A 27,650-nucleotide genomic window follows, 5' to 3' on the forward strand; every position below is an offset into this window, starting at 1 on the left:
TTTACATATTTCAGCTTGTAGCTCACGAGAGACGACTGTCAACTTCTGCCTCGCGAACAATGGCTGCAATGAGTTTAGGATTCATTGTTATGGTCACACCATGGACAATTCAGGAAGTCGTTGCAGCTTGTACCGGAAGCAAACCACCACCATTCCTCGACTTCCTTGCCACGTGGCTTGCGCTCTCCAACAGCTTCTGGAATCCGTTCCTCTATTGGCTGCTCAACAATCACTTTCGCCGTATTTCAAGGGAGCTACTCTACACTAAGGTGAGTACGATCAATTACGTTTCACGTACGTAAACCCTATGGTTTACGTTTTCCACTTAACAAGCAGTGAGGAATGTGGATATGAGTTCTACTGGAAGGTTCTATCGCACTTGTTATAAATTTATTATATTTTTATTTAAAGATATCGTGTTTCTCTTTTTAACGATGCAACCTTATATAATAATTAATGCAATAAGTACGATGTTTCTTATTAAAGCTTCTTTAATCATTGTTAGCTATTTATCCTGGAGGGCGAGTATACTTGTTCATACATAAATACGTCGAGCTTATCCCGCTCTGTTGATTTTTATGCCGTTTGCCGTAACTTGTACGCATACGCATTAAGTATCGATTTAGCTGTACACAAACCGGGTGTCTAAAGAAATCAGTTGCTTTCATGAAGAATGTGTAGTACATATTTTTGTCAGTTTTGTAATTTCTTCACATCACGTGATACAATGTAGCAACCTTTTCTTTTTTATATATATATGTAACTTTAGCTAGTGATATTTTAATATACATATTGTGTTTATAATATTGCTTGGAAAATATTTTCATTCCATTACATTTTCACCTCTACACTGTATATTGCTATGTTATAGACATTTCCTAATACCAAAACATGAACATGCACGTGGTCCGCATACCTCCTAGTGTGTATAGCATGAAGGGTTTAAGAGAAGCGTTTAGCTAGCAGTTTTGTGTAATATCCAACTAAATTCGTACACGTGTGAACTTGTATTATGAAAATCGCCTGCAAAACCTAGAATATGTAAATTACGTGCTACGGTAAATTTGCGTATTGTGCAGGTATAATTAAAATAGATCTGACAGAAATACACGTATTAATAAATATTCTAATAATTCTAATATAGATACACATACATATATTCGATACATAGTAATAATGTGATTAATTTACGTTTAACTTGATAATAATTATTTAGCATTACAACTCATTTACATATTAATGAAATTAGTAATTTTAGTCTATTTTTCCTTAACTTTTATTATACATCTTTTTTAAATCATATTTATCTCTCAGTTTTTACAAACTATAAAATACAAGTCAATATTTGTTCTTTCTACTCTCGTATTGCTTCCAATCTCATGCTAGTATACTACGCTTTTTTATCTACTTTTCTATTTTTTGTCTCTTAAATGCAACATGTAATACACGAGTTAAACAATAATATATAAAAGAAGAAAGAAATACACAAGCATGCTTATACAAGGTACAACTTATACGCGGAAATCGGAATTCTGAAACGTTTGTCATCGTTTATTATAATAGTATTATCACTATTAAGCTCTAAAGCTATAGAAACATATGCTTCATTCAACGATGCTTGCTGTCATATACTGACATTTTGCTAGCATTGCATGTGAATCTGATAATCCAATCAATATTGGTTTACTGGTTGGTGGTTTAAATGACATTTAGGCTTGCAGAAGTTCAGTTTCTTAAACGAGAAAAGGTTTATAAGAATTTTAAATAATGTATCAGTAAAATGCAAAGATTTAAAATAAATTTCTTTATATATATAGTTATAAAAAATGAGAAACTTAAAAAATCGTTAAAATAATAATAACAATAATTTTACGAATATCGCTGGTAAATGTCAAGTTCGAGTACTGTGAAAAGATAAGAAGTTGTGGCGACATTGAGGTTGCACGAAGAGAAGTAGGTACTCCACTCGTTCCATCCGCTTCGTCTAACTTCACCGTTAATGCTCACCCTTGCACCATGATATCCAATAAATTATTGCTCACACATATACTTCATATATATATTGAATGTGTAATTGATAATAATAAAAACATATAGATTAATTTAAAACAAAAATGATAACAACTTAAAAAGAAATTGAAATATTTCAAATATTCCAGTAAGTTTATTCCATTGAATCAAACAATTATCTGATAGCAATAATTTTTTCGTATTTTTAGTAATTAAGTGAATAATAACATGTATAAATAACATATACGGAATGTACACATACATTAAATCGTAATGAATGTATATAGAAATGATATTATATAAGGATAAAACATTTCCACTTGGTAGATGGCCTAAGAGTTTTAATCTGTGTATTATTTCAATTTATCATAAATTATTGCACGATTATTCAAAAGATTTATTCAGCGTATCTTCGCTGTAAATATCTCGGAGTTTTCGCATTTTGTACGATATGCGATAAAATTTGGTCTTTCACGCCCGAATGTGAGAAAATAACGGTAGAGTGGTTACGGTAAAAACGTTGTGGCACGATAAAACGTTACAGAAAACATAAGATTTATTTGATCCAATAGGCGTTAGGTAGAATGGCCCGTTTCCAATACTTTCTGCAATTTAACGATCCTTTCTTCTCCTCGGCGCTTTTCATCCTTTTCCCTTGCTGTTCACTGATTCAGCATGTCCCCGAGATACGTTATGTTGACCCTCACGGTAGCGGTCATACATCTCCGTGCTTCGACTTTACAGCCCATGAATTCCGAAAAGCTCGTTGGTGTCCCGTAAATTTTAATCTTCTGGAAACGCTTGTGTTCCTGTCCGCCACTAGCTTGCCTGTTATCGTTTAGTACAATAGTTAATTCATAGTTGATTGTTGATTTCTGTGCATCGAAATATGTGTCTCCATTTCGATTTAACTTGTTTGTGTTCAACATGTTTGTTAGCATAGTGGATTGGAAGAGAACGTGCATCACAGATCATGTTTCGTTCCTTGGAAATTTTATTATAACATTTTTGAAAATATTAATTTACAATATTTTTAATGCAAAGATTAGAGTAATTACGTTTGTATGAATAAATGTCAACATTTAGAAAGAATTAATTTAAAGAAGAAATTATACTATCTATATCGTTATGTAAATTGCATCGAAATACATTTATATAACACTGTCGTTTTCTTGCTGTTAAGTTATAGTGTTTGAATACTGTAGCCAATATCGGCGCATATTTTACACCAGTTTCAATGTATTCGTGCAATTCGTCATTCTTAATTACAGACGAACGTGATCTGTTGCGTAGAGATTTATCACATCCGTTAAATCGTTTGAATTATTTTTGTGTTGTTCTTTCATAGATAGAGCTTGTCCCAGAAAGAATAAGAATATTTCAATGTGTGGTGAAATTGCATGACAATCGTGTAATATTTTCTGTATATTTGATCAGTTTGCCAAATCAATTCCAACGAAAAGGAAGGCTCGGACGAAAGACCTTCATAGAAAATATTTGAAACTAATTTTCTTACGTAGAATAATTTTCTCCCCGATTTTACTATGATTACAAAAATTCTTGCATACATAGAGCAGTTTTTTAATTCATTGAATTTATTACCACCTCGTACCGAAAAATATCCACGTATTCTTATGGTCAGGCAATTCGCGTGATTTGAATACCATTAAAACTTTTCTATTGAAATACGTTCACGCCCCCGATTTTATTAAACGAACAGAGAATAGCAAAAGTTTTGACAGGTCCTATTCTACATGTATCACACGGATGAAGAATCTTGCCAATTTTCCAGTAATAATTTCGTACTAATTTATTAAAAGTATATAAATTTGAATTTTTCATCGTATATGTTAAAACATCTATCAAAGACATGTGTTAAAACGTATTTTATATATTAAACACGATTACTAAAAGATACAAGTTCCAACTTTATAATACCCATCGAGTGGCTGAAAATGTACTTTTGATCTATCGATGACGGGTCATCCTGTTCTTTTACACCATTCCTTATCAGAATAGTATAAGGTCGTTCAATTTGGTCCTAGCGTACAAGGATGGATGCTTTTGCCCGCGAGCAAGCAATGTCGACAACCTTTAAGACAGAATGAGAAGGAACGATAGTGGTGAGAGTGTAAGTTCGTATATAGGTTCAGCTTCTATACAGAAGCTTATTGCCATACTTCTCTACATTCATAGAATATCCCGCTGCAAGTCCATCGTCCACAGAGCTGCGGCTTCCGTGTCCACCAATTTTTCTCTGCTCAAGCACGTTGATATATGTCCGTATAGAGAACGAGCAGAGAGACTCTCATGCTGGCCCCTTCATCGCGCAAAATTTGATTTTAAAAAATGGCATCTTATTACAGCCAGGTAATTATTAGCAGACACGTTTGGGATCACTTTTGTAGTAACTACCGAATATGGTGATTTTACTCGAGGAAGAAGATCTGCACACAGTGAAATACAAAAGTATCTGAACAATTATTGTAGAAAATCGTTAGCTTTTCGAAATCGAAAAAGCACATGTGTGCTATAACGTTAATGTCTTGATCTTCAGATTGTTTAGTTTCTAAACTACGAGTCAGATGAAGAAAGTTTTTCAAAATTGATTTAAAGATTATTTTATTAAGGTGCCGATACCAAACGAAATGTATACTATTACTAAATCTTTTAATAGATAATTTCAATTTATAATCTTGCAAAAAATGAATACTGTTCGTGGATATTAATTTAGCATTAGTTTGTACATTTCGGTAAAAGTTATATACCGTTGCCATAAATTCAGCGAAACAGATTTGTACTTAAAAAATACTTAAAGTTTCCATGAAGCTAGTACATGTATGTGTTATTTGATGTGGTATAGCACAGAAATCGTGAGGCCTTATTTCTTTGAAGTGGCTAGACAAATGATCACGGTTACTTCTATTCGATATAGAGAGATGTTAGGGAATTTCCTTGTTCTAGAATTGTATCGTCGTAAAATCGATCTCAAGGGAGACATAGTTCTAGCGAGATGGAACAACAGCTCATACTGCCACAGCACCCTTGATAGTAATTCGAGGAATCTCTTCAGCTTGTGCGATTATCAGCGAAGAAGACGTTTCTCTTACTTGTCAGTAAGATTTATTTGCATTGAAATTGTTATAAAATTCAAGCATATATTTAAAAAGCCCGTAACTACAGTCGCAACATTTGAAATCCCAAAATCTCGGAATCCTTCGAAACTCAAACTTTATTTGTATAATATACAGGGTGGCTGGTAATTCTATATTTTCTATATTCTATATTCTATATTTCTATATTCTATATTTTCGATTTCTTTTTTCGCGTAGAATCACCCCCTTTCCGCTTGTACCACCAGTTACCAACCACCCTGTATATATTATATGTATGTTATGTATATATTATGTATATTCATGCAATTTAAAATATTCTAAAACATTAGTTAAGTATAGTAACGATTAATGAATCATCCTAACGATTATTTCTCGTTAGGCTATATATTCACGCTCATTGCCAGTGAATGTGTTGTAAATAACGTCAATTTCCAATTAAATTATCCTATAATTAATAATAACTCTGAAAACTAAAGTTTAATGATCCTAATAAATTGCATATTATTATCTTCCTACGCGAATATAAAATGTAATTTATTTACTTACTGCTAACCCAACTAATCCAAACAGCCTTTTCTTGCACAAATTGCAACTTTGAAGTTTCTCATCTTAAATGTTAATAAGCAATATGAAACTTCAAATTAATTAGTTTTACAGCATAGCTATTTTTCGTTTAACGATGATACAAGACAGAAGCTTTATATTATGTTTATACAAATTTTTTGTACAATCATCCGATTATTTTATTTATTTATCTTAATACTATTAACCCGTGTTTCTATTAGAGCTCACTTTTACTAAAGATGCCAATCATAATATTCCGACAAAAAAGAAAAAGAAAATACATAATTTCTGGTATATAATCCCATGCCACTGTAATCTTGTCACATTTTATGCCGTATGATCTCTTTTTTGTACGCTCGAATAATTCAGTCTAGAAAGAGAATTAGTTATGATGTTCTTTATCCCTCTGTAGTTACAGAGCCAAACACTTTAATCTTGGTGCTTGTTTTCAGAATTGTCCACTTTGCATGGGAATTCGTATATATTTATAGTCACATTTATATAAGCGGTATAATCTGTTTCACGTGATAAATCATGTTTGCACTTTATCTTCCAGCACAGTAAATTCCAGTCCAATCTTTTCAACGATAATGCGTTTAAATGTTTTCACGTTATATTTCCGCGAATATCATCACCTGTAATTTATCACCGTTTTCTATAACGCTATGATAATAAATTACTAGATGAAAATTAGTGGCTCCAGACATTAATTTCTCACGAGCTTATTTATATCAATGAATTTTAAGCCATTAGTATTGGAAAATACGTTATTCTGCATTGAATCGAAGAAATATCAAGACAATTGACTAAGCCATCTTTTTGTTCAAATCACGTCAGAAACTTGGCTTTTGAAACTATCCTTTAACGTGATAAAGAGTAACATTGAACATTCTTCCTTCGCATTTTTAAACATTGTCGTTTGATGTCGTTTGATTGAAAGCAATATTTGTGTAGTAAAATTTTGCAAAGATATGTAATGATTTCTAAATTATGAATTTTTCATACTGAATACATTCTGAACAACCCAATATAATAACGTAGTTGTTAGAAAGATATGGGAGTTTTAAATATTTATCTACAACCTCTGCTCAAATAAACGAAATTTAGTTTTTTTGAAGTACAAACAAAAAGGTATTAATTCTATTATTAAAAAATTTCATTTGTCAATTATGTTTTCGTATTAGTTCAAAGTCTCTACTGTAAATATTTCGTTTGTACATATTCAACAGCGATTGACGTGTTGTGTGATCACGGAGCTTAAAGTCTTGCTCATCCTTGCTTTGGACTAATTTGCCAAACTAGTACCACTAGATCTCTGTTAGTCTCTGAGTTATTATAGTAGTATGTCCGCAGGATATTCACAGATACAGGAGAATTAATGTCCAACTATCGCCGCATATCTTCGCTAAAACTGTATAAAAACAGTAAACTATGTGATTTTTTTATATGAGATAAGTAAATTAGTCGAATTCGTTTAACAAAGAATCTCATTGGAAATTTGATTCATTATTGCAGAAATTACTGCATCCATATACACAAATAATGGTTCGTAACTATTTCCCTTTCGTCACTCTGAGTATAATTAAAAATAATTTGGATGCTAAGATCAAAGTTGTCACTGTTATTGTAAGGGCTTTTAATGATAGGTTCGAAAAATTTCATTTGAAGTTTGGAAAGTTACTAAAACATTTCTCTTTTCTTATATTAATTCACCTGTTCATCTTTAATAGTGGAAATTCTAATAAACGAGGAAAATTTTCTGGGGCCTCTCTTAGTAGTATTTTGTACTCCTGAGGGTGAACAATGTACTCTCGAACAAAATGTTTCCCTGTAGGAACATTTGTCCATCAAGGGTTGGATATATCACGCGCTCGTGTTCCGGTCAATGGTAATTAGCAAATCCACTAATCCACAATGTTCATTTACGTGTGTGCACAATTCTCTATCTGAAGAATACAATTTGTACTACCATAATCGTTTCGAAATTCTAAACGGGATAGTAAACGCTCAACACTTTTGCTAATATGATGATAAAATAAAGTTAATAAAATTGAAATTTTAATTTTACTTCTTGAAAGTAATATAGGTTCCTTTTTATGAAAATACATAACTTAAAGTTAAATATAATTTGATTTGGGAGAAATTGAAGTTCTAACTTCACGAGGCAAACTAAAGTTTCAAACAATTTTCTGCTTATATTTTCCAATACTTGGTTCAATGAACAATTAACTGCACCTACATTTGACATTGTTAAGTAAGTCTAAGTTAAATCCATTATTCAAAAGCGTGGTTCAATAATTCTCATGTTGAGCGTTAATAAATCCCTAAATGTGCTTGATGATTCGATCAGGAAAGACGAATATCACAGGTTATAACTTTTCGTCTACTTCAAAGAAAAGAAATCGCGATAGTCGATACTTACATTGCCTGATCTTCAGCCATATTAACCTTTGTTGGCGAATTCACACAGAAAACTTCATGCATTATTGAAGAAGTTTCAGTATTTTACTTCGACCATTCAGAACGTAGCTGAACCATGAGACTCGAATATAAAATATTATGGTTTTCAAACGTTCTGGAATTGATCGGGGCATCATGTTCCAATTATATAAATTGGATCGACGTTATCAATTATCTGTTATAATAAATCTGAATAAAAAACTTAAATTTTTCAACTTCATAAACTTATGTTACAAAGCAGCGATACGATAGAAAACAGAATTTTAAAAAGCATAAAATTTCGAAATCATTAAATGTTAATTCAATTCTTGTAATTATAAATACAATACAACACAATACATTGCAATATGATAATTTCGTTTTTTTCAATGTGTTACGTCGCGTAACACTCTACCTAGCCCAGGCCACACACCGCGGGCAATATGGCAACCAGATGTCTTCGGATACTCGCAGCGTATCCTCCATAGTTTCAAGTACCTTCCATAAATCTCATAGATTTCCTAGAAAAGGTCCTTCAAACCAAACAAACGTCTGTTTCGGAAGAATTTCTAAAGACTATTGTCTACCACGGCTGGACAAGGGAAAGTTAGTTTTTCTCACGTATGATGCAACTTTCCTCCCACTAACCACTTTCTCTCGAGGGCGGTTAAGACCCTTCGTTAACCAATTAACAACGAAGCCACTTCCTTCACTCTCCTAACTAAAATCGTCACCAACAAATCCGATGGTCCCGTGCGCTAGACACACCCATCCTTAGCTTTCCTCCGACACAGCATCGTCTCCCAAGACAGTACTGATTTTACATCCTTCGAACGGTCAACATCCTTCGAGCGGGTATACACACCCGTAGATCAGTCACTCACTCATCTCGTACATACGTACCAGCGTAACTGTCTTCGTTATAAGTTGTTGGAATAAACGGTGAAATATAACTTACTCTATTGTGTCATATTCATTTAACCACCTCTGTTATCTTAACCGAAACAGGGGAACGACTACTTCGCGGCGTCGATTCACCGAATCGTAGCGAGAATTTACGCCTCTCGCTGACGCGTTTTCCTCGCGACCGCGTCTCTCCGCGAACGGTCGTAACACAATGTTTAACGATAAATTTCATATAAACGTACGTTCGCCTTATCACATTCTTCTCTAATTTAGCATTTTTAATAGAGCGTATCACTGATTTGAATTTTCCTTGTTTATACGCAGGTACTTTGTAGGCCAAAACCGTTGGGACCGAAACAGCATTGTTGCGCTACTAGCACAGGTGGTCTTGATGTTTGCAGCATGGGAGGAGTTGACTTATCAGGTATGTGGGAGCTTCAATTTAATAGAGAATATAATTTGATAGTAGCAAAATTATATCTATATAATATTATGTCGACACATTGCAGGTGAAAATATGTATTAATTATGTATTAAATATGTATTAATTTAAAAATACTTCCATAGATTAAGTAAATGCATATATATTAAAGATCTATAATGACGTGAAACTTTATTGAAAGGGAACTGGTTTAGTTTAAATACTATTTTATTTCCTCCCTAATAAAATTTCAATTTTATATGTCTTAAGATATTGTCAAAAAATTTTTCATACAACAAACTTTCTCCGTAATTATACAGTTTATTTCGATCATAAATATCTACAGTAAAATGGATGTAAATGTACAATCGTAAATGACGTTTATAGAATCTCGTATTGCCGTATGAATAAAGCCATTCACGGAGGAAGCTAGAAATTTTAGTCAGTGGAACTTCATTTATTGAAACAAAATTTTAGTTGGTACCCAATTAAACGAACTCCTATCAGCTGAATAAGCAAATATAAATTTCAGTTTCTATTATTTAATGAGAAATTATACTGAAAAGAATTATGCGATTATAGGAATTCTCCAGTTACATGAAATGTTTAGCCCCAAAGGGTTCAAATAAATGAGCTTCTACTATAACGTATATTTCAAAGACGAAATTATAGGCTACAGCTACAGTAAAGATCTATTACATTCTTTCATTTATAATCATGTTACGCAATTTGCTTTTTATATCACCGTATCGCTTGTATAAAGTGATATTTGTAGCTTTTGTTCGTAGCGATATACTGTTTCCAGCTTTTTCTCATCCGACCTACTACTCTTTTTTACTTTCCTCTAGTCTAACGTAATAGAATTTACCCCTCAACGACCTTGAATAGACAATTACTATTCTATTTACAGTAGAGTTTACGGATATTGAGCAATTAGGGTCTTTTGTTGAATAGCGATCAAGGAGATAAAGTGCTCTTCCTGCTTTTCTCTATTCAACGTGTGCTTCAACATTTCTCATTTAACATTGAAATAAACTTCTTCGAAATAGGATAAAAATAAACATGTTCTGGGATAAGAATTATTTTATTAAATGTCCAAAATCGTGTTACTGTACTCTTAAGAATTTATAAAGGAAGCTTTCATAATCATTCTACTTTACGTACAAGAAATAAATGGAAAATATTTACAAAATATACGATATTTCCAACAAAATGCGCTATCCGTTTAGGGTCTTACACGATTATCCGTGTAAAGTGTCCAACTTTGAGCGGCTGCTTAAAACTGCTTTCTGTAAATTACGCCAGCATCCGTCATTTGCATATCTCATGCATCCACTGGACGTAAGTACAGAAATTTAGGTGCGTCTCCTATGCCATTTAATTTATCAACACATAAGTCTACACACGGACAAACGAAGTATTTTGAGAATACAGTGAATTTTATTCCTTATGTTAGGATTTCATTCCTGAAAGCTATCATTCAAACGAGTCATGTTGATCGTACCGTGAATGAAATTTCACACCAATATACCTGTTTTATTTTACGGTATAGCAAAGCCAAATAAGTGAAATTAAACGCTTTACTGTTTTTCGTATCGAGCAAGAATCGTTTGCATATTGAAATAAAATTCGCACAGGATAAAGTTTAAAAACTAATAAATGGAAGTGTTTTGATTTTAATGTTAACATTCGAAATATTAATATCAATTATTCCGCACTCTGTGAATTCCTGGCTAAAATGTTTCTGTAGATCTGTACGCCACGTGTTTATTCGGAAAACGGCATTTAAGTCACGTGTATGTAACTGCCCACCGAGTGACAAATATTCAGCATCCGTTGAATGCAAAATATGTGAAGCACGTCCTATATGAAATGCGGATAAACATTCGACGTCTTCGAGTTTCTAAATATTCTCTAATAATTTCCAAATAATTAATTGTATATCGAAGAGTTACTTGAAAAAATAGAGCATAGAATCGTAATAAAGAATAAAACTTGCATAATAAATATATCTACTTATTTATACATTATACAGTATTATACTTTTAATTTTTTTTAATAAAGCTGGCAAGTCAGATGTCAACGTAAAGTAACAGGCGTCTTATATTTTCTATTATGAGAGTTTTTAATTTTGAACATGTCGTAACACAAAGATTAAGGTAACATGGATATGCAGATTCCATAGTGTAGAGTGTAAGTAAACGATAACAATGGATAAGATAATGAATATTGTACGCACGTACTTGGCCAAGCATGGAATCATGCAGCGGAAGGCTGAGAATGTTTGAAAAGTCAGATTCTTTTCACAACATTGAGTATGCCATGAATGATTAATGAATGGAATAAAAACTTTCTACCAAGAAATTATTATTCATTCATGGAATTGTCATTAAGGAAGGCTGTCACGATAAAAAATTGTCCAGTTGATTTTATGACAGAAATTATACATTACATTGTAATTAAGTATCTTTTTCTAATGTAATTAAATACCTTTTCGTATTTCGTACAAAATCACGCGTTGGTTTAGTACTTTTACTTTAATTTATTTATTTAGAATCGTATCCATCTCTGCTATTGGCGGCTATTTACAATTTTGTTAATCCTTATTTTGAATTTAGTTTATTCGAAATTGACTGAACCAGTCGTACATCTCCATTCTCGCAAGGACTACAACTAAACTTGGCTTCTTTCTAGTTAGCACGTGCGCCGTAATAGCTTCTCCTATAAAGAAAACTTTTATGAGGGTGATATTTACCGGATTCTTTAAAAGTTATAACTTTCACCCATTTACCTGCGTAAATTGACAGGCTTAATAGGAATGTTGAATAACTATTCACATTATAAGTTTCAACAGAAAAGTCAGTTATGAATACGGGTATCTGTATAGTGCGTTATCGTCACATGGATTACTACATTATGATGAAAAAGAAATACACGTCAATATTTTTGATAAGCCGTATGAAGCTCTGGCAACGAACCATTCTCCTAACAATTTAGTTTCCAGATCACGATCGTATTTTGTTCCGTCACACAAACTTTCAAATCTTTTCATTCGAGAAGTTTATTTGAAACAATCGGAAACGATCTTTGTGCGTAGATGTAACTCTCAATCTGCATGAAAACCAACGGTTCCATCATTTTGGACGTTGAAGTTGAAATAGATGTAGCTTGGTAATCGATAGAAATAAAAGAAAGAAAAAACGGAGAATATCGGAACTCTTTTCATTCGTGAAAGGAGACTGTTTCAATCATTGGTCTATTATTATCCTTAGATAAGAAATTAAAGATACGTAAAATTAAAATGTCTGTTGTTTCAGTATTCTAAAGAATAAGATTAATATTCCTTTAAAGAAAAAATTGTAGTACTGTGTAAAACCTATTTAAACATACAAATTGATATATGTTTACTTTTTATGAAAGAAACTAAAATTTTTCAATAAAAAGAAACCTTTAATCCAACATTATAATCGCTAAAATTTGTGGAAGAAATAAACCTTTTTTTTTTAGCAATTCGTGCAAAAGTATGTCAAATAGACAAATATCGCTATAAAATAAAATGGGCAAAACAATTTTATCCACAGATTCCATTTTTTACTTGTATTGTATAAACATTCGCAGTTTACTAACAATGACCTTTAACAATAATTTAATTATAATTGATTCGATTGTGACCAATCAATGAAAGAAGATATTTAAAAAATGACTGTTTTTCTTATTTAATTTCTTGTTAAGCGTGAAAGATAAATACGATGCAACTATACGATGCTAAGAAATGGCAGCACAATCCATATATTTAATGTTTTCATAATTTTCACCTTAACAAATTTGTCCATATTTCATCTTTTAAGAACACTATTGTATAGCACGATGTATTACCCCGGCATAAAATGTTAAGAGAAAAAATTTCGTTTAACTACGTACTTATACTACGTTCATAATAACCACAAATATAAGAGGAGCGTAAATTAATGCGACAGAAAGATGAAACATAATTCAACGATCGTAATAGGTATACAGACTGTAACCATTTTCATAACACCGTAGGTAATAACTTTAGTAAAATTTGAAAATAAAATTCTCAAAATGTGACGGTAAAAAGACATACGTCGTTAATTAAATAAATCTTATACATACAAAGCGACGATACTTGACGTTCTTACGTGTCTACGAGCAAACTTATTGCACAATCTGACACATCCTTCGCGTAATACTCGAAATCTTCTTTCAGATAGTTCATTTGATATAGTCTTTGGTGCGGAAGATGGTGCTGCAAATTTGTTTATTCATGCGTCAGCTAAATCAACATAATCTTCATCTTCCATTCAATCTCCGTTTTATAAATCCTATTTCAGTTTTTTGGCTTTTTCCATTTCTCCGCGGGTCTGAATATTTGCATTTCCTTTCGCAAATCGTGGAAGTAATACGCAAAGCCATCTGCTCTGTCTAGAGAGAGAAAAAGATTAAACCTCTTTTCATCTGTAAAAATAACTTTTCGCCATTCCTCTCTCCAATGAATCCGTTATTGTGAGAACTGTTGCTAAACACCTGATGCTTCTGCTACTTGTCTCGCATACGAAGAAAGATTCGAGAGTTTTGTTGAAATAGAACCTTCGCCGCGAGAAATTATTGCGACGGCCCGTGCTATTCCTTTTGCCGCGCGTTTCCAGGCTTTTTAATAAATCGCGAATTAGTTTACAGCTCCACGAGGGAAGCTTTTAATCGCAAAGGAAATATGTGTTAGCGACTACGAATTTCTGGGGATTTTTTAAAAAGAAATTAGGCCACGGCTATTTTCCCTTCGTACAATTTATGATAATTACTTTCATAACCGTGCACAATTTATTCGGAACCTGGCGTATTTGTGGTTCTTTGGCTTTCAATCGTGTTTTTATCTGCACGTTGTGCTCTGTTCCGGCGTTTCGTGAATATAATTCTGAAGATAAATTAATGTTAAAAATAATAAAATTTCAAATGCAACTATTTGTGGACAGGCTTGAAAACTTTTAGTGATTTGGAAAGAAGCTAGTTGCAATGTTTACGGAAGCTGAACGTACTAGTAAAAACATGATTGAACCATGTAAAACCATATATATATATATGTTATCTAATCATCCTGAAAATTTAAAATATAATATTTTTCATTTGTTTGTGGCTAGAAAAAGCATGCTTGTGAATATGACCAAATTAAATGTCGAGTGGTCCGTTCATAAAACACTTTCTTAAACAACGAAAATACTTCATGTTCTAAAAACTTCTGAATAACGTTCAATGATCTTCAAACGCAGCGACAAAATCGTTATATTTTTGCATAAAACAATATCATTGACATTGTATTTAAAATTCACTCAATAATCGATGAATTCATGCGTATGAAAGTGTTCATGGCACTGAATGGCATTTTAAATTTATGGACGATTTGTATTTTACCACAGAGCGTTTTTACATATACGGCATAAATCTGTCTGTACCGTTTAACCTCTTCATTTAGCGCATTCAAAATTGCTTTACATACACATTCATGCGATTTGGACTTACTTCTACCATATTTATGACGAATTCACAGTTATTTTTAATTTTCCAAGTGAATTAATGTTTATATAATTTCTAATGTTCATAAATATTGTTTATTGTTAATAAATAATTGTCTGTTCTTACCTAAAGATATGTCGTATATTCAAAAGTAATTGTTATTTTCGTGTTCGTAATTTATCGCCAAGTTAATTAATTCGAAATTACTAATTTCATTGTTTGGGATATCGTATTGCATTTAAATAATAGAGCTTCGCGTACTCAAACCCGCAATACGATACATTCAATTATGATAGTTTTGATACTGTATCGATATTCAAATCCATACACAGCAATTCTGTATACATGTATACGAGCACTATTACAATTCATGTTTACACGTATGAAAATAAAAATTCATTTGGCGCGAAATAAACAAAATTTCTAAAATGAAGTTTGCCTCGCTAATAGACAATAATAAATATGATATAATAATGGTAGTGATTGATTTAAGAAATATCTTATATTAAATATTTCAGAAATATAATTGATAACAGCGTTTCTAGATGTTTTAAGGCTGTAAATATTAAGCATAAAAGTTTAAATTGAAGGTTACAAGAAGATTAAATTTAATTTTAATTTGAATTAAAAGTTAGAAAAATAAAAATCGATAAAGTTTTATATAGTTCACTTTTTCTTCTTCAAAGAGATTTCAATTTATTTCTTGTTGTATTTAAACTGATATATTAATTATCTGTATTTTAACTGTTCTAATAATTGAAGCATATGCAGCAGCATATACATATTCCAAAAACTTAATTTATTGTTAACGTTTAGTTAGTAATATAGATACTCCGTGACTCAGAATCAGTTTTAAATACGTAAATGTCTGGATTGAATAATGCATTTTATGGAAAAGACATCCATGTTCGGTGGTTAAATGGAACTGATTGTTATCAGACCGCTGTAAATCTTCGTTTATGGACGGTGCACGAGAGAACACAGTCAACTCCAGTAATGGATGCTATTAAAAGGCTGGCTCATGTTACTGTAATTAGCTCGAAACATTGATCACATTAAAGCGCTCTTGATTCTTCAAAAAAGATTAGAGTCTGTAACAGTCTAACATTCTTTCATCTATAATTTATTTGAACACCTAAAAGTTCGGACTCTTCCCTTTTGTTAAAAACTACGTAATTTATGGTGTTGAATTAAGTAAGGAGAAAATTACCTATATCTTTGAACATCGAAAAATAATACTTTTTTGTTTATTATAAATATTGTAATAATAAAATATACTATAAATTATATATGCGTCTATTTAACGCTAAATGTAATACTGCTGTTTTGAGTTTGTTAACATAATCAAAATTGTTTCCTTATTTTGTTTTACATATACCATATTATGAAATGTATCATATTTAACATGAAATGAAACGTAGATAATATAATTTTATTGATATAACATTTACAAAATATTCCAAATTTTTAATTTAATTTATTACAGTAAATATTAAATATTAATTGATACACAGCTATCGCGTTAAAATTATTTCTAGATCTCATTTTAGATGTACATCATGAAAATAATAATTTATTCTACTTGTAGTTTCATAAACATGGATACATAAATACATTTAATGTATGAATCATGTCACAGGAATAAACACAAATAAATGTTATCCGCATTAATTCCACGCGAATAATCATCTACAAAGGAGATATCTACAAAATTTATTACAGTTCTATAAAATGCCGTAAGATGCATAAATATAAATTTGTATAACCTTGATAGTTTTCCAATAAAACACGATACTCACATTTTCAGATAATATTACATGTATTGAACAGTTCTCGATAAATCATGCGGGAAAGCAAATAATGTGTATAGAATAAGGCTATAACTTTATTCGTCTGACATCTCCGAAACTTTCCTAGACAGAAAGTACATACATAGTTCTTATAAGTTATTTATTATCTTCTATGAATACTTTCTGAGAGAAATAATTTTGAATATATCGTTGCATTAATTCAGTAATAAAACATGAATCATTATACAATAATAATAAATCTTTTAAATAAAGAGACTCTTCACAGGGAGAGATAATTAGTCTTTGTACGCTCGAATATGTTCTGCATACACACCAGGTTCCACTAAAATTCAAAATTTTTTGTTGTGTGACGTTGCTTGTTAGCCGACTGAGTTTCATCATGGTATAGGAAGATGTTTGAAACTGTTTTTTTTATTTTTAATTGTCCAACTTACCAATTGAATTCTACTCGTTAGCAACCCACCGATAACAAATAATTCCTCGTTTTAATAGCAAATTACCACAACCCACATACTATTATCAGTATGTCATTCTAATCCTGATGAAGCTGTCCGCAATGCCGACGAAACGTCAGAACGTGTCCCCCAAAAAGAGGACGTGTCCCTACACCACGAATTCTCAATTTTAGTGATCGTGATAATCATCGAATAGGATCATAAGAATTATTTTATAACGAAATATGCTATTTTACAAAAATATCCAGACAGATAAGTAGACAAAAATCACATTTCTTAGCCTCGTTATCTCAAACTATAGATCATGTTAATACGTCACGAGGATTTTATTTAGCTGCTGAAGTAACTTTTAACTTCTTCGCATAGGATATTCTAACTTTATACGATATTCGGTGAAATTTTAATTTAGTAAGGAAAACCTTGTTATAGCACGTATGGAGACTTTCGTGACTGATCGTATGTCATTTACCATTTCAATTGCTCAATTATGACTGTTGGAATACAACGATATTAATCGCATACAGATGAGGTGATTGATCGAACGGATTCTTCCCTTCGTTGCCCAGCGATATCCCCACTAGCGTGCGTTCGTGAGATGTACCGCGGTGGCTGGCGCGTGCATGCTCTTTCGAGAATTCTGCGGAAGAAGCGTAAGGATATGGATGGGACATTGGGCACGTCGAGAAGCTACTAGAAGGTTTCGTGGCACATGTGACGCCACACAGACATCTACACAGGTCACACTCATTACTGCATAGAGAGTGGGGTTCAAAACCTTTTCAAGGGCCATGGGTCACTAAGTCAGTCAGTCTGAGAATAACTAGCCAACTGTCTACATTCCACAACACACTTATATTTCCTATAATAATTGTTTAATAAATATCACATAATATTATTTCAACACAAACATTGTGTCTTCCACAGATTATTAATCTTAATTCCGAGATTAAATTCTAACAATAACTATTATGCTACTCTTGCAGGATTTGTTCGCCGTACGAATTCCTCTTAATATCATTGTCCACTTTTATTTCTCATATATGAACAAAGTAAATCTTCGTATACGATTCTCGTTGAAAAAACTAGGGATTTGTGTATTTCGCAGCGCAAGTTCAAAAGATCGTTTAATCAATCCGAACTATCAACTCACCGCTGAAACGTTTGCTCTACGAGTCTGGTGAAATACGTCTGACTCGTGCACGCACCAGTGGTCCCAGATATCGCACTTTCATCTTGCTTTTATTTTATTTCGGTTATCGTACACATTCGTGTGTACAGATGGTTGAAAAATTTTATCCTTTTTAAGTACGGATAATGTATCGTGCAACGTGCAATTCAATTCGAATTTTACGAGGTCGTAAATTCCACTTGTTCGTTGAACTCGGTATCGCTCGTCACATTTTTTACGTTTGAATGGTCTCACGTGTTTCCCAATGTTCTCGCGGTAATTTAATGCGCTCCGGAGCGTTTTGCTAATTTTCATTGCGGGTTGATGAATTAATTAAGATGTCCTATTTGAGACAGTTGGAGAATATACAAGTTGGTCCGTAACTCGTGGCACGAATATGGTCAGGGAGATTCCTTGACGATATATATGGGCTCGAAATAAGATGAAAATGAAGGATAAACGAAATTGCCTCGAAAACATGATTTTTGAGAAAATCGAATTGGAAAAATGACGCGAATTTATAAGGGGTAATCGACAGAAAGGTTATTCTACGAAAATAAGTCGAAAATGTAGGATTAAATCTTTTCTACATCTTATAAGTATCGCCCATTTTTTAAACACCCTGTATATCTTTCACGGATTGAAATTGTTCAGGAAGTGGTTGAGGTACCGTACATACACTGTAACTAGAGTTAGCGAAACCGCGTCGATATAAAACTTTTATTTCAATTGATGATATCGAAATCTTATCACTGTATGAGATGAAGAAATATTGCTCTTATATTTGACGTTGCCAAAACTGATGATATAAATATGCAACGTCTTTGTCCGAGTGGAAATGCCTATTACCGTTCCATATCTGAAATAACAATCTAATATAATATAAATCTGTAATAATAATAAAAACAATAACGTAAATCAATTTTTACAATGCTTCAGAACAGAATACTATACGTATATTCATGTACAATAATCTGACGTACCGATCAATTGCGGAAGAACGTAAAATTTCTCTCAATTTAGAAAGCAGAATTACATTGTTCTATTGGTCAAAAGATATATAAATTGTGTAATAGTATTACAATTTATTACATGTTATTTCGATACGTTGGTTTGCAGGTTTAGAGCGTTGCTCAATAGACCGATTTTCGATGGCTCGGTGTTCCTCTTCGTCATTAGCCAATACACCGCCACCACTTCCTTGGGAGACCGGACATGTCCTACATAATGATGCTACGCCTACGTGAGGTATGCACATGGTATTTAATATACACGCATCCTCTCATATAGTGCACACGACTACAATCTACAACAAGGACAATAAACTTGTTGTAATACAATAATAAAACATAGGAGATAGCAAGAAGATGAAGTTATCAAATGACGTAGTACGAAGTCAGACTAATACAGAATACAAAGTTTCATTTAACTTCGAGTCTCCAGACGATTTCGAGAGTCTGTTAACGAGCTTACTTACTACTGAAAAGTAGAATATCGAATTGACGTTAATGTGTTCGTGCAAATGGTGGTACCAACTGATTATAGCTTAAGGGTTCCGTTGAACTTCGATCCTCAAGTTGTGGAAATTCTATATTTATGTATATTACATCGCGTATTTTTTTTTTTTTTAATTTACATTTTACAATTTGTCCAGTAGGATATTTGGTAAAATATTATAGCTTAGTGATATAGTAATATAGCATGTGGATGGCTACCCCCAGTGGGATACCATCTTCGAATTTGATTAATTTATTTCTTTAGTGTGGTGAGTGTTTGTATGTTAGGTTATGTCCTTTGTGAGATCTGTTGGGTGCTTCCTTTTTAATATTCCTTTTGTGTTTGTTGCGCCGACTGTTTCCGCTGCCAGCCGGTTCGGGTGCGTTGCTATTCTTTCTCTGTACCTTCTTGCACTTCTGTTAATCTCCTCCTTGACCGTTGGTATTCCCAAGTCTTTCCGAATGTTCTCGTTTCTAACGTACGTTTGCTATTGTTCTGAGTATTTTAGATTGCATTGCCTCTATTTTGGTTATATGGCTCATTGCTGCTGTTCCCCATAGTGCTATTCCGTATGTCCAGATTGGTTTTATGATCATTTTATATATTTTTAGTTTGTTTTCTATGCTTAGTTTGGATTTTCGACTTGTTAGCCAGTACATTTGTCTCCTTGCCATCTGTATTTTGTCTATTGATTACATCGCGTGAGATGGTCTCACGCTTCGGCTGGTTAATCGGGGGGAGTCCAACTTCCCAAACCGCGACAAACACATTCCACACATCCACAACGGCTCTGCAAGCAAACCTCACTCGGTTTTGAGAAATCGACGAAGGACCTCCGATTCAACACATCTCAGAAGCAGATCGACGATGCGAAGAACACTTCAGAGCTCACGTCCTACGCACCAGCGAAGGACGATACATCGTCGGCCTCCCATTGAACGACCAGCTCCCATCGCTTGGATCCCCCAAAGCGCTAGCGATGAAACGATTCGCATCACTCAATCGCCGATTCCAACGCGTCAAACGCTTTAAAGCCGACTATCGAGCGGTATTACAAGACTACCTGGATCGGGGACACATGTCAAGAATCAGTACCGATAACGCCGACGATAGCGGGTATTATCTACCACACCACGGCGTAATCAAGGCATCGAGCGAAACAACCAAACTCCATGTCGTATTAGACGGATCGGCGGCGAGCAACACCGGAGTTTCGTTAAACGATACACTCTATACAGGTCTCAAACTGCAAGAGGATCTGTTCGATATCCTTCTTAGATTCCGCCTTCACCAGTATGTATTCACCACATGTACTTTCGTACGCCCGCGGGCAGACGCGATCTCGAAGAAGCGCGCCAACGGGAGTCGTAAATTCCCGTTACGATTTGACTAATCGACGCCACGAATCGTTCGATACCTTATTTCTTGTGGGATAATAAGGGTGGTTGATTGAATATAACACTGCTATTAACAGGTTATTACATATTTGACTGATACAACAACTTCAATGTAATACAAGATTGCGTATGTGAAATGACAACTAAGAACGAGTACAACCTGAGACTCCTTTCGTGTCGACGACGGTGATGATGTATCTTGACTGCCTTCGACTTGTAGATTCTGCTTGACTTCTGACTCTTGCTGTTCCTTGCACTGTCCTTTGACTCGAGTTGATGTAGTCTGACTGATGAGCTTTAACTGTTACTTGAATGTTACTGTGAAACGAGTCTAGAGCGCAAGTAGAAGAAGTTGAGTTGATCCTCCTGATATCGTAGAAGAAGTGAATTTCGTTCTTATGTGATTACGAAGGAAAGCTCGGTATGGGTATGCCCTTTGAACGAAGAACGGTATGTAACAATAAAGTTCGTTAAAAACACGAAGGAAATCAATCTTAGGATAAGGTAGGTTTTAAGTAAATGTTTCAATGAAATATTTACTTAAAAAACAAGAAATACTAAAAAATAAATAGCAAATATATATTTAAAAAGTATGGGTAACAGTTTTTCTGCAAACTCGTCAACTTTTCTATCGAAAGAAAAATAGGATTGAATAAGAGAAACTGGATTGAAGGAACGCAACAGGGTTAAACTCAACATATGCAGCGTGTTCTATTATATCAGTTTGCCTCTGAAACAATTCACTCTGTTACTCGCTATACGCTAAAATTATTTCTATTAGAACGTTGTATCTCAGTAGAATGATACGATTAATTAGAATTTTATATTTGCAGTTAGGGATGCCGCCACGCAGACGGAGGACATAGGATCTCCAACGCATGCTAGTTAGTATAGCGTGGCGGCAGAATGGCACCCCGTGATTCACTACGCTGGAATTGAACAGTCATCCCATCGCCAATATTTCCGAAATAACTCGTCTTCGTCGATAATGGAATATTCGTTGCAGGAAGAAAGGTTGCGGCACGAACACTCTGCGCAAATCCGACGTAATCGCCGATATTATTTGGAAAATACGCGCTTCAAAAGCGTGCCGGATTTGATTCGAGACCTCGAATCCAGTTGACGCATTTATCTGAAATACTAAACACGTTATCGAAGATAGGCATAACGTGCGATAAATAACGATACAGAATTGATGTTCGTCGACGAACACAGTACGATTTCCTACTAATCAAAGATTTAAGACTTTTTATTATAGATTAACGATATTTAACCGAAAGATGCAAGGCGTACTGTCTTGGAAGTTAAGAATACGATTTTTCATAATTTGAATTAAAATGTAAGTACATGTCTGTAGTATTAAAATATAAAATATAATAATAAACTTAAGTGAATTATATAAAATTATTATATACTTTCAATGCTTCTCTATGATTTCAGAGTAAAAGCAAAAGATTCCTTGGTATCACTAACAATTAGTGTTCATTAATAATTAGTGCATCATTAACGATTGTCTGTTATACGGTATCGTTTCAATTTAAAGGCATTTCGCTGAAATATATGCCTGTAATTTTTTGGCCGAAATACCGTATATTTATAATAACCGCACAAATTATAGGTATAAAATAGTATTTAAGAAGTTGCAATAATTACTATGTTTAATTTACCTGTTATAATGTTTCTCTTCTTTTTTAAACTATACTGTTATGATAATTGAATGAAGCAATTGTTTTAGAAAAGTTTATCAAATATGGAGTAACTTAAATGGGATATTTATGTAGATAGTTATGTATAGCCTTATACTAATTTGATTGATATTTACCATATTTGTTAAGTTTGTTTATTGTTATATAGGTCTTAATATTGGATCACGTGTAACGTTTCTTTAGAGATATTAAAATTTAACTTTTCCTGGAGTACTAACAGTATTCTATTGTACTACACATTATATTATATATTTTAAATCTGGTACAATAGTACAGATATATTTTCTCCACATATTGTCGTGATTATTAAAATCATTATAGTTATTGTTGTCGTTACTGTTGTTACTATTACTATGCATCGTGCGGCAATAAATTGTAATCTTCTGACCATTTGTGAATAGAGTGTGTTTTCAACGAATAGAAGTAGCCATTCGTGTGAACAAAATTTGACTACATAAAAGACAAAAAAGTGATAAGAATTAAATAAAGAAAATGGCAGATATGAATACTTTACAATTGTTATATCATTTACAAAATAGACGATTCAGGGACTGTAATATAAGCTTGAGAAATTGTTATTAATAAACGTCTCTTCACAAAACAAAATTCCTAGATCATAAACATAACCGTATGATGTTGGATAGAAACATAATAGTATCTCTGTGTACGTCAATATTATATCCAGCAACGCAACGCTGTATACTGTATAATATAAGTATTTTATAAGCAAATGAAGAGTGATGAGAAGAAACTATCATAAAATTGCAAAATTGCACATAGACACAGTTTAGTGTTTGGTTGACAGATACGCTATAACTAAATAAAGAAGATCGATGTAATGTAGTTTTGTTTTTAGTTTTAATTATCATATAAATTTATATGAAACAAATGGGGAAATCTTATTGACCGGACATCTTGTACATTTTGCATTATTTTTAATTTCTAGTACAAGAGTTTATTTTTATCTGAATATTATATTGAACAATTAATAGGTAAACTTACTGAAGATATTCACTTGGACTCCAGATTAACTTGGAAATTTACTATAATATTTCCTGTAGGTATTTATAAAAGTAACTATAAATACTTGTTGTTGTAACACAAGTTGTACACGTAGTAAAGTAGAAATCGTACCATGTTGTACAATATTACACTAATTATATACATTTTTAACAACCTTTTTTCAACTTTAAATTCATTTGCAACATAATATTTATAGATTATATATACATAAATGTCAATATATGTACATGTATACATGTACGCTATTTATGCAATGTATTCCGAATGCGTTATGATAATGCAAAACTTAATACATCGTACGATGGTCAACTTTTTCGTTAAGTTTCTAAGCTGTTTGTGAGTGTTAGTATTTTTATACTAAACGTAACACTTTTATATAAGTTTCGTTCACACAAACCAGATTGATCCAGTTATTTGAGTTTATGTTTGAATTTGTGAAAGTCGAGTTATAATTTGAAGTTACTTTGTTTCGGTTGTTTGCTCAAATTACTGAAATTGCAATTGGTACTTGTTTCAAAGAGAGCAATTTGCAACTTAAAGTACTCAAGGAACTTGTTCGCAAAACTTGAAGGGATGTTTTAAATCACATTGATAAAATAACAAATTTGTAGTAATGTGTCTAAAATTACTAAGTTATAAATAAATTGAATTCGAGTAACTGGGCTAGTCTACACGAGGCTTTAGATCGATATTATGTCTCATTATTTATTTCTTCATTTCAGTATGTACCATACAACGCATTTGTTCATAAATTTTATTATGTACCGCGTGGATGCAACATTACTCTCTTTTTATTCGTTAAACAATTACCGATAACTGCTTGCTTTTACGTACAATACAAATGGAGAATGTAACAGCTACCGCATTTAATTGGGAATATTTTACTGAACAAAATATTGCAAGAAAAATAACCGTACGATGTACATTAATCTTCCAATATGCTACGATACATCAACGTATGTAAGGTTGAATTGGTGTTGTTAATGTTGAGAGATGATAAGAGCGAAACACTGCCTGTTGGCTTGCCAACAACGTGAAAGCTCCTGTATACCGATGAAATGAAACATTTGACGTTGCCTCGAGCACAAATAGCTCCTTATCAAATAGGGCACAAATCATTTTTGTATCGAATAAGCGAACGCGTATCAATTTTAAGTACTCAGAACTTAGTGTAGGAACGACTAGAGAAACGCTAAAATGCCAGTTAGATAAAACATTTCTAATAGCGGGAATAATGATTTTTTAGTCATCAATTTACTAAAATGATTGCCTTAACCGAAAAAATTTTTTGTGTATTGGTAACAGAGACATATTACATTGTAACCGATCTATACCGAGGAAGAAATTTAATTACATTTCTTAGATCTTTTATTTTGGTTTTAGAACTTTTTAAATTCGACGAAAACATAATTTGTGATACTCTTAATTTATTTTAATAAAACATATTGTAGTATTTTCAATTTAAAAGCAGATTTATTATTGTAGCTTTCATTAAATTATTGCATTTTGTACTCTCTTATTTAATTTATTATAGTACTATTTATTATCATCTAAATATTAATTATTTATTCATTCATATACATATTTATAATAACATATTATTATTATTATTATTATATCAAAAATATTGGCACTACGTTAAAGTAGCGTTTTATCTATAAATTGTTATGCAATTGGAATATAATAGTTATGACTTCCTCAATATAAATTGATGAGATTGTCAAGTGAACGCATGCGATTGTTGACTAACATGTATGAATACATGTGCGTAACTTGTACAAATATAATTATATATGCTATGATTTTTCTTATAGTAATAATAAGAAAATTTCTAACAGTTATATAATAACAAAGAAAAAGTGATTGCAAGCCGATAAATACTTTCATTGTCAGTATTATATGATATACACTGCACTATTGTTCACGAGTTTTATGACGCTGAATCATGCGAGAAGTGAAAAAAATAATATTTCACACAAAAATAAATGAAAAATGACAAGAAACAGTAAAATAGATTGTTGATATATAATATAATTCTTGGAATATGTATAAAGATGAATAAATTATCATTAACTGTATTCATCGTTCTCTATTTATTGATAGTATTTTATTTCGTGTTTTATAAAATTTCATAAATCCATTTTGTCTTTGTTTAGTACTTAAATAACATTGCCTTATCCTGAAATCTTTCATAGCAATAATGTCTACCCGTTTGATAATTTTATTAAAAATTTTCTAAACGTTTATGTAATTAAACTTATGGATAATAGTGCAAGTATATAGCAGATACATTATCGACTATTATAATAACATATTATATATATTATATATATTATTATATATATTGCCGGAATAGCATTGATTAGAATTAATAAATTCAATGGAACTAAATTAATTTTGACGAAGGATAAAATGGTCGACCGACAAATATTAGCTACTAAATTATTTTCGCTTTAATATTACATAGAGATATTGTTCAAACGCCTATTAACACTTATTTCGTATTGTGTGATAAATATTAACGTCCCGTAATTATAATATTTCATTAGATACCATGAAACATACTCATGTACTGAAGAGTAAAGGAATATTTTTTCCAACATTATATTGAATTATGTGTGATTTTCAACAAGTTTGAACGTATGGGTTGAAGGAGACTGTTTTCATTACGATTACAGATTGTACGAATTATACAATATATATAGAAAGTATTTCAACATCTACTTTTTATTGCAATGTCGTAACTTGAAGCGAATATTGGTACTTTTAAACATAGATGATAATTCTTTATTTTATCTCATATAATTAAATATCTCATTAAGTGTAAATATGGAAGTATATTGTTCAATTGTTTAAAATATACGAAATTCTACGATATATAAGTAGTAGAAAGACTTAAAACATTTATAAAATTGATACATTAAATTGATGTATATAAGTGAATGAATGAATAGTAGATACTCTGCTTCTGTTCATAAAAAGTTTCATAAAGTCTAAATGGATATTTCATATTTTCCTTGGGAAACAATTTTGTTATATGTGGATATAAAAAAATTCTGGATTTCGACAATTATTATCCTATTATTAATAGATACATTGTATGCGAATATTTAATATTGGGGACAAAATATTAAGTATTTTTTAATGATTGACTGCAATTAGTTTATTCGTAAGATCATAGATGAACAAATATTTGTTTAACTACCAAGCTTCACTCTTAATTATTTCATCAAAATATGTACTGATATTTGCATTGGACGCATAACTTCTAACAAAAATCGATGATGTATAAATACTTTTTATATTCACTGTATATATATATTCATGAGAAATATGTATTTGTCAATAAACAATCAATTAGTATGTTATGTCGATGAGTCGAGTTGTACATATATTTATAATATTATAAAATATATACATACATATATATATATAGGATAATAAGAAACTTATGTATAAGGAGTTTATGAATTCTAATAAGTATTTGCATGATACAATTAAGAAAACAGTAAACATTTGATTGTATTATTTGACACCTTTTTCCTTAATTAATATCCAGATTGTTAAGCAAATATGTTATGACTTTTTTGGCTTTTACATGACGTTCA

At 32.1% G+C, this 27,650-nt stretch overlaps 1 protein-coding gene across 2 annotated transcripts; it reads left to right on the forward strand.

Moving 5' to 3' along the window:
* Positions 1-27,408, forward strand: LOC143302930 (uncharacterized). Of its 2 annotated transcripts, XR_013058795.1 has the most exons (5): positions 1-269; positions 9,360-9,459; positions 19,539-19,667; positions 22,147-22,652; positions 22,754-27,408. XR_013058795.1 is itself a non-coding variant. In XM_076620045.1 (4 exons), exons 1-3 carry the CDS (start codon positions 60-62, stop codon positions 19,664-19,666), a joined length of 438 nt encoding a protein of 145 aa, XP_076476160.1. In that variant the 5' UTR covers positions 1-59; the 3' UTR covers position 19,667; positions 22,147-27,408. The 2 variants fall into 2 exon arrangements, 1 of the variants encoding a protein (XP_076476160.1); XM_076620045.1 differs by having other exon boundaries at positions 22,147-27,408.
* The last annotated feature ends 242 nt before the right edge of the window (positions 27,409-27,650 follow it).

Source organism: Bombus vancouverensis, chromosome 7, assembly GCF_051014615.1.
Source record: "Bombus vancouverensis nearcticus chromosome 7, iyBomVanc1_principal, whole genome shotgun sequence".
NCBI lineage: Eukaryota > Metazoa > Arthropoda > Insecta > Hymenoptera > Apidae > Bombus > Bombus vancouverensis.